Source organism: Cyprinodon tularosa, unplaced genomic scaffold, assembly GCF_016077235.1.
Source record: "Cyprinodon tularosa strain WSP-4 unplaced genomic scaffold, ASM1607723v1 ctg130, whole genome shotgun sequence".
Taxonomy (NCBI): domain Eukaryota; kingdom Metazoa; phylum Chordata; class Actinopteri; order Cyprinodontiformes; family Cyprinodontidae; genus Cyprinodon; species Cyprinodon tularosa.
The window spans coordinates 1,122,015-1,136,512 of record NW_024038115.1 but is presented as its reverse complement, the minus strand read 5'-3'; the positions used below and the strand labels follow the sequence as shown (position 1 = coordinate 1,136,512).

The 14,498-nt window shown below is 34.5% G+C and overlaps 1 protein-coding gene across 1 annotated transcript; it reads left to right on the top strand.

Moving 5' to 3' along the window:
* The first annotated feature begins 7,630 nt into the window (after window positions 1–7,630).
* On the top strand, window positions 7,631–14,006 carry ykt6 (YKT6 v-SNARE homolog (S. cerevisiae)). Its single transcript, XM_038277290.1, has 8 exons — window positions 7,631–7,840; window positions 8,111–8,263; window positions 9,663–9,745; window positions 10,608–10,708; window positions 10,792–10,896; window positions 11,046–11,111; window positions 12,305–12,406; window positions 12,489–14,006. Exons 2-8 carry the CDS (start codon window positions 8,160–8,162, stop codon window positions 12,522–12,524), a joined length of 597 nt encoding a protein of 198 aa, XP_038133218.1. The 5' UTR covers window positions 7,631–7,840; window positions 8,111–8,159; the 3' UTR covers window positions 12,525–14,006.
* The last annotated feature ends 492 nt before the right edge of the window (window positions 14,007–14,498 follow it).

Sequence of the window (14,498 nt, the reverse complement as noted above, 5' to 3'; positions counted from 1 at the left end):
CCTGTACCTGTTTTAAATACAAATATATATGTATATATATATTGTCAAAGCAGATAATTATGATTTACAGGCATTATCATTATTATTAGTTTATTGTAATGCTGATATGGGTCACTTACATAACTAAGAATGGCTGGCAATTTTATTGCTTTCAAATCTCAAAGTTTCATTTTGAAGATTATTGTCTGCACTGCAGTTGTAGTAAATGTTGCAAGACTTATTGTTGTTGTCTTTTATTCATTTTTTTGTAATAATGATTCAATCCCTTATATTGCTCACTATCATTTATGTATTGGCAGCATTCCAGTTCATTCTAAAGCCTGTGTTTTTACTCTCATTTTGACATTTGCCTGGGTTTGATACAATCCATTCTAACAATAAAAATTATATAAATCTGATCAGAAATCTTGTTATAAAACCCCCATCTTCTTACTAAGAATGATATTGTGTAATACTAAAGGGTTGTTCAATGGGTCAGAGAGTTCCACGTTAGCTTTGTTAAAATTAGAAGCAGAACTAAAATTAGGCACAGGGAGGAGTGACTGACCTCTAAAACTAACAGTAGCGCGATAAGGATGAAGGCCTCATGCTCTTATCCGATCAAGTAGTTTAACAGATGACAGGTCAGAGCTTTTTATAACTCTAACTGAGGTTAGGCCTAAAGAAAGTAAAATCAACTTAACCTCTCACCCTGAAACTCTTACTATAGGGGTCTAATAAGGAAAGTAGCCTGTGGAATTTGCCATAACTCTAAGTCTTACAGTACTGCTGAGAATTTCTATTTATTAGTTTTTTCAAGGATGATAATAAAATAGTAAATTGTTTAAAGAAAAACCTACCTTTTAGGTAGGTTTCAGACACCTTTTAGAGATTATGATAAGATTATTATTTTTTTTATATTTTACAATAGATTAGAATATAAATGCATGCTCCGATTGTATTTTACATCATCTTTCACCTGACCTGTTTAAATCACAAGGAAGTCCTGAAAATAAAGATGTGTTAAAAGGTGGAGATAATAATTTGCAATGTAGGCAAAGCTTTGACCTTTACACTACCATTAGATTTTATTTCAAATGTCTTATTTGTTAAATGGATGGAAAATTAATTTTGGGGACATTTTTTGATAGATTTTTTTTTTCTTACAGTTTAGTTCAGGCATGTACCTCAACTTTAATAGAATACACAAACTGGAATGAATGTACTTGCATAAGGTTTGATAAAGAGCAGATTCTGCATATGACTAATTGTAAAATTTATATTTATTTTTAGGAAGAATCACAAAATTGGTTTGAGTTTTACTTGACCTTTACCAGAAAGAACAAGCATTATTTATATGAGACAGATTTAATGCTAAAAGTCAATTTTAGAATTACAGCAAGCAACAAGCCAATTTGCACTGGGAAATTTAGAAAAATTCCCAGGTAGGCTGTAAAACAATAAGACACAAAATGTACCCAGTCAGTGTTGTAGCCTTTTACTGAAAAGAGTTGAACATGTACCAAGAGCTTGTCGATAGCTGATTATCCAGCTAATTTAACCCGCTCTGGCTGTTTGAACAGAGACCTGCCTGATGGAGCTCCAGCTGTCCCTGACAAAGTCAGCAACAGAACCAGAGCAAAGATTACGGCTATAACATTACTTTATGTAAAGTTATGTTACATTACTTTAATTTATGATTCTTATGCACATTTTAAACCTATATCCTTGGCATTCGCGGACTATGTCATCTAAGTCAGGGCAAATCTGAGAAAAACTTCCTTCTAGATAAAACTCTGCTGTGATTGCTTTTCCTTTGTGAAATAAGGCCTTTGGTATAGTTTCTAACGTACTTCTGAATTACTTAACAATCCAAGGTAGGTGTAACAGAAAAGCTGTGGTTTCTGTTGCCATATTTAAAATATTTTCACTTTAAGTTTATTTTCATATTTTTCCCACTTATGATGTTTAATTATTATGTTTAATGTTGCTTTGAATTATTCACTTAAAAATATACATTGTTTTAACTTCTAATCTAATTTACTACATTAATCTAATTTAATTTACTACATTAGGTTAAAACCAAAGTGCACTAAATTGAATTGAGTTTAATCAAACTTAACCAAATCGAATCGATTACTAGCTCTTTAATCTTTCACCGTGATGCAATGTGATAGAGTGATGACCTGTTCAGAGGGTTACCCACCTATCCCACACTGATGGTTAAAAACAGGCACCAGTCCTCTGCAAAGGATCGGAATAAATGGTAAATGAATGGATTGATCAAATGTATTCAGTAAATCCTTCTACTGTGTGCATACTTTGTTTTTGTCTCTTTTTTTCTTGTTTTTTTGTAGGACCTTATATATTGTAGTATTCGTTTCCACGAATGCATCCATGTCTAATTATTCATGGCAGTAACAAACATTAGATCGCATTGATCCTTAAACAGGATAAGATTATTTCTAATAAAACCAAAGGACAGTTTTGCTCAATTGTTGAATCAGGAAATTCAGATAAAAGCTTGCATGGTGATGTGTTTATATGCAGCACCCTGCACACTCATTAGGAGCCAGTGTAATAAAAAAACAAGTAAACAACATTCGTTCTATAAAGAACTGGTTACCCAAAGATGTTCTTCTTGTACTGCAATAAAAATGACTTTTTTACCGTTTTACATGCAGTAAATGTGGTTTTTATTTTATTTGAATTGGACACTGTTTAGTGTTTTCTCTATTTATTGCAGCTGTAACCACTACTTCTTGAGCAGTGAAATAAAAGTATTTATTCTCCTTCTCTCTAAGAACAAGTCATCTGGATTTGTTGGAATGATGAAACCACCAAACTTATTGCGACATTACCTTGAGAACTGTTTGATTGTTTGCACACACTCAGCCAACCTCTCCTATCTGTATATCCAAAAGGCTTGGCCTCTCTGATATGATTCCTACTTATGTAACCTGTCATGCTCTGTAATAAAGGTTATATATGAGGTCAAATCTCTATATTTAAATTTTGCTCTTACCTTTTTTTTTTGTCATTTTGCAGAAATCTTTTTTTTCCAACTTTTATTGAAAGCAGCTTTTTTGTCAATTTCATGCACAACTTGAATTAGGCTGCTTGGTTTTACTTATGACTTGTTTAGATGTCTGTTCTGGATTCAAAGTTTGACCATTACCTTATCCATCGCTTCACAACAAGGGTTAAATCCTGTTAACTGTCCTGTGAACCATCAGTGCTCTGCTGTTTAAAGTGTCTTAAATTCCGTCTTCTAATGATGTTTTGCTTAAGGTCCGGACATCAAATGTAAAAAAAAAAGGAAAAAAAAATCTTTATCCTCTAATGAGATATGGATCAACCATTATGAGACAGATATGTCCAGTCTGTGAGTGAAACATTTACATCTCTGCTGTTTTTCTCACTTGAAAAAAATCCATTGGAAAACAAGCAGGAAAAAGGGCTTATGTTTTCTTCTCCATTCTTGCAGGAGTTTTATACAAAGAAACAAGCATTTGTCTTCAAGAGTGCAAACAATCCCCCTTGTAGGTGCAAGCCAAAGATATTTACAGGAATAAATGCAGATGCGGATGTGTCATCATTCTGGTGAGAAGGATAAATTAGATAAAAAATTCTCTCTTCATCCTCATTTCAGTTAGGATCAACGTAATGAAAGGGCTACAGGTATCAGTTAAAAAAAGAAATATAAACCAGACCTCCCATGGATAATGCGTCTTTGTTAAAAATATAACTGTATACAGAAATTAAAAAAAATAAGATAAATCCCAAACGTCCAATTTATAACTGAACTCCACACTAAGTGCAATGCTTTAGTTTGACCAGCTGCAGTTCTTGGAAAGTCACATCCTGTCTACCCTCTGGTGTTGCATATCCAACAGATGCACCGAAAGGCTTAGCGGTTTCCACTTTGTGTTGCCTGGGAAATTTCTGACAGGCATACTTGTGCCATGGAAAACACTTACTTACCCTGAGTTAATTGGCTAGGGGGGAATTGTTAAATGGAGCAAGATTACCAGAGACAACATCAATTGAGTGGACCATGTTTTGGTTAAAGAAACGGCTGATTGACTAACAAAGACAATTCATTTAAAACTATAAATTAAATAAAAAAAGATGTATCCCTGACAGTAAATGAAAATACTGTATAGTTTATCAATGTGTTATTTTATCACTCATGATTACTGTGAGGAAAAAAAGGAACTACTGGGGGACTTCTGCAGGAGCAGTTCCACCACACTGGTTAACATTAAGAGAGGTGATGCTGAGACAGTGGACACTTAAAAGTGCCCGGGTGTTCACCTGAACAAAACATGGACTGGAGTGACAGAAATGATTCTTTTTAACAGGAAGGGTGAGAGCAGACTCTAATGCTTAACAGAGTGAGATGTTTTTTGGAGGAGATGCTCCTAGCTGAACATTTTATGACTCTGCTGTGACATCAGACATTTTTTTCTGGTATAGCATGTTAGAGTAGCAGCTTATCTGCTGGGGTAGATAAACTTATCGGGAAAGCCAGCTCTGTACTTGGAGGTGGTGGGAGATATTAAGACCATTACAAAATAGTTTATTTGCCTTTGTGCTATTTTCAGATGACACTACCCTTATTGGGCTGAAATCCTGGGAGGATGAATCTGACTACAAATGGGAATTGAATCATCTGGTGACCTGGAGAACATTCTGGGAGCTCAGACTTGGCAATAGTAATAGAGCGTAGTAGTGCAGGTTCCCCCTGCACCATCATCTTCTGCAACTATTATTTGCATGAGGACCTGTCCATATCCAGGGCACCATCATTGTTTAGGTCCTCACATAAGAGCCAAACATCCCCTCCCTCACTAATATGACACAGCAGAGGATGAACCTCTGCAGAAGGTGAAGAAGTTCAGTCTACAAAAGACGTTTTTGATGTACTTATACTCCAACATCATGAAGTCCATCCTTCTCCTCCATCTCCCTTTGGTTCATTGCTACCACCACCAGAGACAAGGGCAGTCGGCAGATTATCGTTTGCTCTGCAAAGAAAATGATTGGCTTCCATCTTTCTTCTTTTCACGAGCTGTACGCCTCCAGGACTCTGAGGAAAGTATGACAGATTGGGGCTGATCCCTCCTATCCTGGAGTCAAGCTGTTTCAGACTGTCCCCTAATGTCCAATAACCAATAACCTTGCTCTATCTCTGCTAAAAAGTAGCAGAATGCCCCCTATTCTCTTGTTTTTCCTACCTTGCATTTTTAATTGCTTGTTATATCTGTTTCCATTTTTTTATGTCTGCTGTATGTTTGTCCTTATTTAGATCAGAATGCTTATTTGTAGATCATATCAAAGGCCAGTGTGATAAAACATTGCCCTCAATTGGAAATTAATTAAGAAGTAACTAAAGTCCAAAGATAAGTATTAAAAGGTATTTTTAAAGATTCAAAAATTATATTCAGTAAGATTTTAGATGATTTCAAGAAGGATTTTAGATGATTTCAAAATAAAAAAGACTGACAGAAAAGGTAAAGGTCCAAAAAGTATTCCATCATCTCAAGACTTTTTGTAAAGAAGTTTAACCAAAAGTTTCCTTCAAACTTGGCATTATATCACTTAGGAAAATCAGATATGTGATTCAACATTGCTGTTAAACAATGAAACTGAAGTTCTTTACTCACTCTATATGTTGAAGATTCCACTAAAGTCTATAGTTTAGGATTTGATGAGGAAATCTTTTTTTTTTGCAATAATCTATGATAGATCCAAGTCTTAACTCTTAAAGTGAGCTAAAAATAAATAAATAAATAAATAAATAAATAAATGAATAAAAACTACAAAAAAAAATTAAATAAAAAACAGGTTAAACCAACTAATGTCAGAAGATGGCAGTGCAGTACTCTCTTTGAGGCAGAGACTGGTGTTCTTCCTCAAAGTGAGCCATTAGAGTGTGTTTCTATTTCAGCTGTTTCTCCAAAGAATATTGACTTTTCTATTATAAAGAGGCAAAAAGGAAGTATCCCTACAATGCAGACTTTTCAAACAGTAGCTTACTTTGAAATAATCTGGAGCCCCTTCATTGACATTCTGCCCTCTCTAGACTTGGCTGTTTATGGTGAGCCTTCCTGGACCAGCTTCAAATTAGCCCTTTGCAGATTCTTCTTCTGTAATTTCCTCATTGGTCTGCTTGATATGAGTGGGGTGTTGAATTAAATAGATATGAATGTGCTCAGATGGATGTGTACAGAAATGAAAGAAATCACCTTTTTTTTTCTTTTGCTTTGTTTTCTTTTTCCTCATTTTTTTTTCCTTTGATGTTAAACAAATCTGAAATCATCATCCTTATATGGTATGTCTATAAGACTACACATCAGTAAATTTGTTTTATAAAATAAAACGTTCAGTATTACTGTAAATGTTTGCTATGCACCATGGATATATTGTAAAAGCTTCTGTTAATAAAATGAATCTTTAAAAAAATGAAAAAACAGTGGCTGACTAGTGACAGCTATTTATACCGGTAATATTTTTTGTGTATTTTAAGTTTTATCTTTCATGTTCTACCTCCCAATATGGACTTGTTCACATATACCAACACCTAAAGAGAGGATGAGGCGTGTGTTTAATAACAAAAACTGAATTTACATTTGTTTGTTGATAAAAATGATAAATTACTTTAATTAATAATGAGTAATTAAATTAATCTAAGTAATTATTTAGTATTTTTAATTAATTTACTATTTTATTCTTTGACGTATCAATGTAGATTTTAGAATTGAAATTTTTTATTTTGTCAGGCTTGTCAAGACAATTTAAATATATTTTATTTGCTTTATTTTGCTACATATAATCTGTATGTTGTCTTTTGTACATACACCAGGCCTGTAGGTGTTACAATGGGTAGAGGAGGTTAGACCAGACAGGGTGGTGGTCTGTACAGATTCCAAAGCAGTTTTAGAAAGTATTCAGGGAGAAGGAAATTATAGAAAAGATTATATAGGGGTGGCATTAATATTTGGTTATGCTGGGTTCCAGCATATGAAGGTGTAAAAGGCAATGAAAAGGCAGATAGAGGGAACAATAACAATTAAAATTCCTTTTGGGAAAGGGGAAGGTAAATCACTTATTAAGAATAAAGAAATGAAAAAATGGCAAAAGAGGTGGAACGAAGATAAGAAAGGAAACGGATCATATAAGGTTCAACAGGTATTAAATAGAATCATTAATGAGAGAAACAGAAGGGAAGAAGTAATAATGATCAGATTAAGAGTGGGTCATACCTATTTTAATGACAATTTCTATTTAATAGGGATGAAAAATAATGATAAATGTGAAGGATGTGGAGAAAAAGAAAATGTAGAACATGTACTGATGAACTGTAAAAACTTATAAACAAGAAAGGGAGAAATTGAGAAGGATGGTTGCAAATAATCTTAAAGGAATATTGGGAAATAAAGGAAATATAAAGGATATTCATAGATTAAGGAAAGCATTATTTATTTATCTACAGAATACAAATTAAAAAATACAATTTGATGTGAAGCAATGTTGCTACACACTCATGTACAGTAGGTGGTGGTATGCACCTTAAAGTTGCTTACGATCCGCCATTATAGAAAAGAAGAAGAAGGCGGCCTGCAGGTGGCGCTTTCTTCTGTAGTTGGTCGTACCAGGAGGAGAAGAAGAAACTGCGACGCGTTTGTTTCCACCGAGTCAACTCACTTGTGTCTACGGAACTTCTTCTTTTTCTGTTAGGATAAAGATAATTACGTTGTTTTTTTTATTTACCTCTGCGAAGCCTTTGGTTCATGGTACCTGAGTCATTTTGGTTGTTTTGACCCAAATTGAAGCGGTTTTGCTGCTCTTTTATCTGGTAAGGTAGCTCGGGCCCCACAACACATAGCATCTATTGCTAGCTAGTTCATAGATATTTTAACAAAAATGTTTATGAATTTAAAGGACTTTTTTCTGAATGTTAAATTAAGTCTGACTGAGTCGCTTGTAGCTGACAATGGTAAAGCCACGAATTGATAAACACCTTTCCAGCTGTCAACACGGAGGCTACTTTCGCTTGTGATTTAACTTGTTTCCTGGAGCTGAGCTAAAATAATCTCATGTGATCCTGCTTGTGTCGTGTCTTTAGACCACCGTGTCCCTTGTGACTCCTTAGTCGGACCTGATTCGGTGGAGTCATGAAGCTATACAGCCTCAGCGTCCTCTATAAAGGAGCCACTAAAGCCAACCTGCTCAAGGCGGCCTATGACCTGTCCTCCTTCAGCTTCTTTCAGCGCTCCAGGTCAGCCTCAATCATCTCATATTATTCCATCGATCATCTATGGAAAGCTCACCCCCTCCCCCTGCTCTATACTACAGGGATGTAATATAATAAAAATCAATAGAAAAAAAACTAAAATACTTGTTCTGTTCGCATATTTTAGATAAAAAGTTGCAGGTAAGAACAAACGAATGCCAAATAAATTTAATTGGAAATGACTGTGAGTGTGAATGTAGCTTTTAAAGCATATAGAAGGGGGAAAAAAAATCCAAACCCACCCCAAAATATATATTTTCTAAGTGATGTTGGATTGATGATCTGCCTTTCTATTGGTTAGAGTAAACATCAGCTAGCTGATTTATTAAAGACCACACTGAGTAGTTATTCTCCTTCTAAAACCCGCCTAAATATCTTCTCGTTAAAAGAGATTTTTCCTCTCTACTGTTGCCACAAGCATTTTCATATGAGCGATTACAGGAAAGTCAAGGAAACATAGCAAGCAACCATCTGATGTCTCTACAGGCTTATTCAGTAGCTGTGATTTCAACAAATTGTTTATGTCATTTTCTGGGTTTTCAATAGAATTTTTCTAACCATTTTAAATAGTAAACTTCATGAATTGATATATTTCCACAGTTTAAAAAAGGATATTCTACTTTATTTCCAGTACTATTTAGCATCCCTTCTTTTACAGTGTAAAATATTTGTTATACTGTAAGATATGAAAAATAGTTTTAGATGTTGGTCTCATGTTTTAAATCTGTTTCATCTCAATATTGGTACTTAAAAACAATCGACAACATGCTATGTAGTAGGGATGTCTCTTTCTTTAATGCAATATGAATATCACAGCTTTTAGTATTGACCTGATAAGATATTGGCACAAATTTAAATAATTTTCTAACAATTTGTAATGTGGAATGTTAGAAAAGGCTTGGTTGAGTGATGTTACTCCAAAAGAGTATAATAGTCAACACCAAGAGGTAGGAGAAAATCTGATCCATTTATTAATAACCTAAGAGTTTGGCAAACTTTAAATACATGCCGATTGTTTCTATCAACATGCTTTGTTTTTGGCAGATGATCGGGCTGATTTCTGATATCAATATCAGCTCAGGACATCCCTACTGTTTAGATCATTTTTATCCACTTTATGTTTATCTTTAAGTAAAACGCAGATTCGGTATTATAAAATTATTTTCCTGCGATGTTAACATTCTTATTGGGAAATTGTTGAAATTTCAACCAACTTTTTGTTTTGTTTTGTTTTTTTTCCAAACGTCTTACTTGTACCATAATCACCAATTAGGATTACTAATGGGTCCACAGCATAAAGTTTAAATTCATTCCAACCTTGTCTTTCTACTATAATTATTTAATGCTTTACTATGATTAATCAAATCATTGTTGGTACTTTTAGCGTTCAGGAATTTATGACCTTCACCAGTGCCTTGATTGTGGAGCGAACATCTGTGGGAACCCGTGCCTCTGTCAAAGAGCAAGGTAAGACTTGGGGTGTACTTTTAATTTGATTTATCTTGCCTTGTTTTAATTCACTCTTTCTAAATTTAGTTACCATTAGTTGCATTAACTGGTCTCATTCTGGTTACGTGATCTTTTTTATACATTGCTGTGTGAAAAAACATAACAAGGTGATCAATGATTGGTGTGTATATATATATATATATATATATATATATATATATATATATATTAGGGATGGAACAGTTTATGAAAACCGTCCGAACCGTTCGGTTCGACTGTCTCGGTTCGATTCGCGTGTGTTGCGTTCAGGTTCATGCGCAGCTCCTTTTTTACTGTGGTGAAGCGTGTACACTCCAGAGCAGAAGGTGGCGGTACTGTGACCAAAGCCAACCATCAGTAGTAAACAAGAAGAAGCGAAGCAGCGTAGCCGGGTGTGTGTGTATATATATATATATATTTCTTAACACTTAAATTTTTTTGGAGCCTCTTTTAAAGATGATTGTTACAGCGACTCTCTTAAATGATTAAAAATGCTTTATATTAGCACCATAACAACTGAAATGTACAGTCTCTGTAAACAAATTATTTCCAAATAAAACATTTTATTTTAACATTCACCTTTACATATTATGGTTTATTTTATTTTGGTTTTCTTTTAGAGGTAAACATTCTCAAAATATCTATTTCTATCTCTTACATTCCCTTGCTTCTTTTTCACCCCCATAATTTCCTGTTTACATTCCTTTTGTTGTTTTTTTACCTTTAAGACCTGTTTTAGTTGTCTTAAAGCCATTCATAAAGAGGACTGCTCTTCAAAGTCAGTACCCTCAAGGTGAATTAAAATTCTCCTGAGTTGATTGTTTTGTATATTTTTCTGCAGAGTATCTCTGCCATGTGTACGTGAGAAATGACAACTTGAGTGCGGTGGTAATCTCAGACCATGAATACCCACAAAGGGTCTGTTTCACTCTGCTTGACAAGGTTGGTTTAAAAAAAAAAAAAAAACAGTTTTATATAATTTTGCTCCTCACTGTATTTCTATAAAAATGCATTTTGGTTTTTAGGTATTAGAGGAGTTTTCCAGGCAAGTAGACAGTATAGACTGGCCGTCTGGTAATCCTGACACTGTGAACTACAAAAGTTTGGACATTCACCTTTCAAAATACCAGGTAGGTTTATCTTCTAGTTTGGACACTACTTTATGAGTTTAAGAACTCTATTACATTTCAACTATAACTTAACCCCAAAACATCTGTTATATGTGTGGGGGGTACTCTAAAGTTTTTGCTGGTTATTGACTCATTTTGGTTTTCTTCAGAACCCCAGGGAAGCTGATGCGATGACCAAAGTGCAGGCCGAGCTGGACGAGACAAAGATCATTTTGGTAAACAAACTTTTCAAATTAATTTGAAACAATTAATGCCTTACTTTATTTTGGCATTGGAATTAATGTTGTTTTAGTTTTGAAGGTATTGAATACGTAAACCTACAGAATGCTCTGAGATGCTGAAACGTAAAGGTTTTCATAATTAGGTTTACAGCAAAAACTGCCACTTCCTTCCTTATTTTTGTGCACTGTAATAAGAAGGATGACTCAGTTGTATAATCAGATCAATCCTTCCTGAAGTCTTTGCTAATTTGTTTAAGTTGCAGTCTGGATTAGAATGCCAGCAATTAAAGTAACAGAAGGCACAATAACAACCATCTCCTTAGTGGGTGATATTAGACTTTTTATGGTGGTATAAGGCTTTGGCTTTCTATCATAGAATCTATGCTGATTTGTATTGTTAATCTACAATTTTTAATGTTTTAATTGGACCAAAATTACATTTTTAAGTATTTATTTATTTTTTTTACAAAATAAAGCAATCAGAATCAGTATTGCTGCTATAAATATGAGTTTTCTCTTTCGTGGAAGGTTCTGTGTAAATTAAGGTAGCAAATCATTTGTGGAGCATAAATGTTGGTTTTATAACGTTCATAGAAACAATATTTACATCACCAGCAGCAACTTCTCTCACCATTTCAAATTTTTTACAGTTTACATTAAATCATGTTTTATTATCTGTAGCTGAAACGGATTTGATTACTTTTGGAACAGGTTTTAATTTTCCTTTAATTTTCATGCAAGTCTTCTAAAACTTTCATTCGGCTTCAGGTTCAGTTTAGGGAAAGAGTAGATATTAACCAGCAAGTAGGGCTGGGCGATATCGCCTAAGAATCTCTTTTATCCGATTTACAATTTATTTCTCAATTTTTTATTCCCCCCTAATTATAAAGGAAAGCAATAAGCACAAACGGGACACTATGTCTTTGGCTACGCAGGGGGCACATCTCTACCACGCCGCACTTCTGTTAACAGCTAGCTTGTTCGCTATCTAGACTGGGAACCTTATCAGACAGTTTTAAAATAAGAATTTCAATACACAACCCCATTTCTTCTAATACAACTACATCTAAATAAACTCACTCAAATTAATTCCTTATATAATTTTTTTTTTTTTTTTTTTTGATAAATTGGTTTTGAGTCCAAATCTTTCTGCTGCTCTTTCATAAAGAAAATGTTTTTGTCTGCAGCACAACACCATGGAGAGTCTGTTGGAAAGAGGAGAGAAACTGGATGATCTTGTGGCAAAGTCAGAGCACCTGGGAAACCAATCTAAAGCCTTCTATAAGACTGTAAATATGTCCGCCTCTATGATAAAAGTGGATTCATGTGTGTCTTCACTGCTACAATCAATGCTGTGGTTTTCTATTCTAGGCACGGAAACAGAACTCTTGCTGTGAAATCATGTGATGCCGCTGTCTCACCCTGGTGGATAGTTCTCTGCTTCTCCTACAACCCCCATCATGCACCACCTAGGACACCCCTACCCAACCACTAGGGTGCCGTGTTAATCCAAGATAGGAAGCAGCAAAAGGGTGGCCAATTTCAAGTGGGACTTCTGTGTGATGGGGGCTGAAGGACTGTCTAAGTTTATTGGGAGGAAGTAACCGTTTTGAGTCATGCTTAAAACCTTATTAAAGGTAAACATCTGTGTGGCTGAGAATATTTTAGCTTTGACGTAAAGTACTGCCGGTGTGTCGTTGGAACGTATTCATACCATTTAATGTTTTTCAGGTTGAATACAAACTTAATATCTTTTTCTCTTAAGCTTATTGACAGAGTATTAACCACAAATGTGCTTTTGCTTCAAATAACTGACAATCTCATAAATCAATATGTAAAAATTGGTTTTCTTGTTTCTCAAACTAATCATCCACTAGGGGGCTCTCTTCATGGTCCACAACAGCTATTGGCATTTTAAAACGTGTTATCACAACTTTGCAGACTTTTACGTGAACTTTCTAAACATCTTTGCTACATTTAGTTGCTTAACTGCCTTTTTTTTTCTCTCTCATGTTCAATGAAGTCTTCAACATTCCTGACTTGGCTGATTGTGTTATGTGATGAGACTTAAAGCTGAAGAGAAGTAGATTTATTGTAAAATGTATGAGAATCCCAGAGCATGTTAATTGTTTCTATTACCAAAACTAATGATAAATTATCAGATTTTTACCTGCATTGGTTCTAAACTTCTCAAGATAAGGATTACCCACATTACCTATGTTACCCACCATAGTCACTGCAGACCCAGACACCTCTGGGTCTGCAGTGACTATGAGGAGCTCAGTCTTATTTAATAACACATCCCCCTTTCAGTCACTCCACTGCTGACCTTTAATCATAACATGCACAGTTTGCTTTATGTTTTAGAACAAACTGAGAAGAAAAAAATAATTTCCACTTAGTCCAAAATTGATATCTGCCTTCAGGTCTGTATTTTAGATATTTTTTTCTGCTCTCTTAAGTGTGTATATACAGTCCATTTGTGATCTAACTTCTGGCTGCAGTCTGTCGATTCTGAGTGCCTGTATATTTGTGTGTTGAGGAGCTTGTTTGTGCAGTCTGATGTTGCTTTTTCTGCTTTTACAGTGTAACATTTGGTGCAATATCTGCAGACTGTTGTGTGTGTCTCTATAAAATGGAAAGAAAAGCTGGAAATGTTTCACACCAAGAACACTTCGTTAAACTCTGATAAAGATGCTTTTATTTGGATCAACCTTGACATGAGACTTGTCTATTTTTTTTTCTTCCAGAGTTTTGATTTATACTTCTGAAAACTGTTTATTGGTTTTTATACTGTAAGGTCCAGTTCAGTGGCCGCTGTGTTGAACAGCATGGATTTAACAGTATGCATTAAAAATTATGTTCCAAATACAAGTTTCACATTTGAAATAAGCTGTCATTTTCTGTCTCTCTTAACACTAGTTATTACAGCATGAACTGGTTCAGATTCTTTACAAAACACTTAGTCCTGCTCTGATTTAAAAATGCCTTTTACATTTATAAAAGTTATATATGATAATAGATTATGAAATTATCTCTTTAGATGTGTGTATGCGTTCTGACATTCCTGATAGAGAACCCGTTGTATTCTTTATTGTAAGAAACATCAGAGAAAGAGAACCTTATATTTAAAAATTTCAGCTGATTGAGTTTTTTTTTTTTTTTTCTGTTTGGGAAAAAAAAATCAGCCGTAATTAAGTGTTCTCTTTCCATTTAAACTGTAGCAATTGTTAGATATTTATTTTTATATTTATCCAGACATCAAAACAGAAAACACGCCTTAATTTGTTAGAAAGACAAAAATGTGGTTTACTTTTATTGGAAGGGAAAATTTGCTCTATCGGGAACTGAGATTAAATTCAGAATTCTGAGAAAAAAGTC

What these genes read in the sequence shown, in the direction of transcription:
- ykt6 (XM_038277290.1), top strand. Translation starts at nt 8,160, where the DNA reads ATGAAGCTATACAGCCTCAGCGTCCTCTATAAAGGAGCCACTAAAGCC. An exon ending in GTTTCACTCTGCTTGACAAG is followed by an intron (nt 10,709 to 10,791) that starts GTTGGTTTAAAA and finishes TTTGGTTTTTAG; the next exon opens with GTATTAGAGGAGTTTTCCAG. An exon ending in TTCACCTTTCAAAATACCAG is followed by an intron (nt 10,897 to 11,045) that starts GTAGGTTTATCT and finishes GGTTTTCTTCAG; the next exon opens with AACCCCAGGGAAGCTGATGC.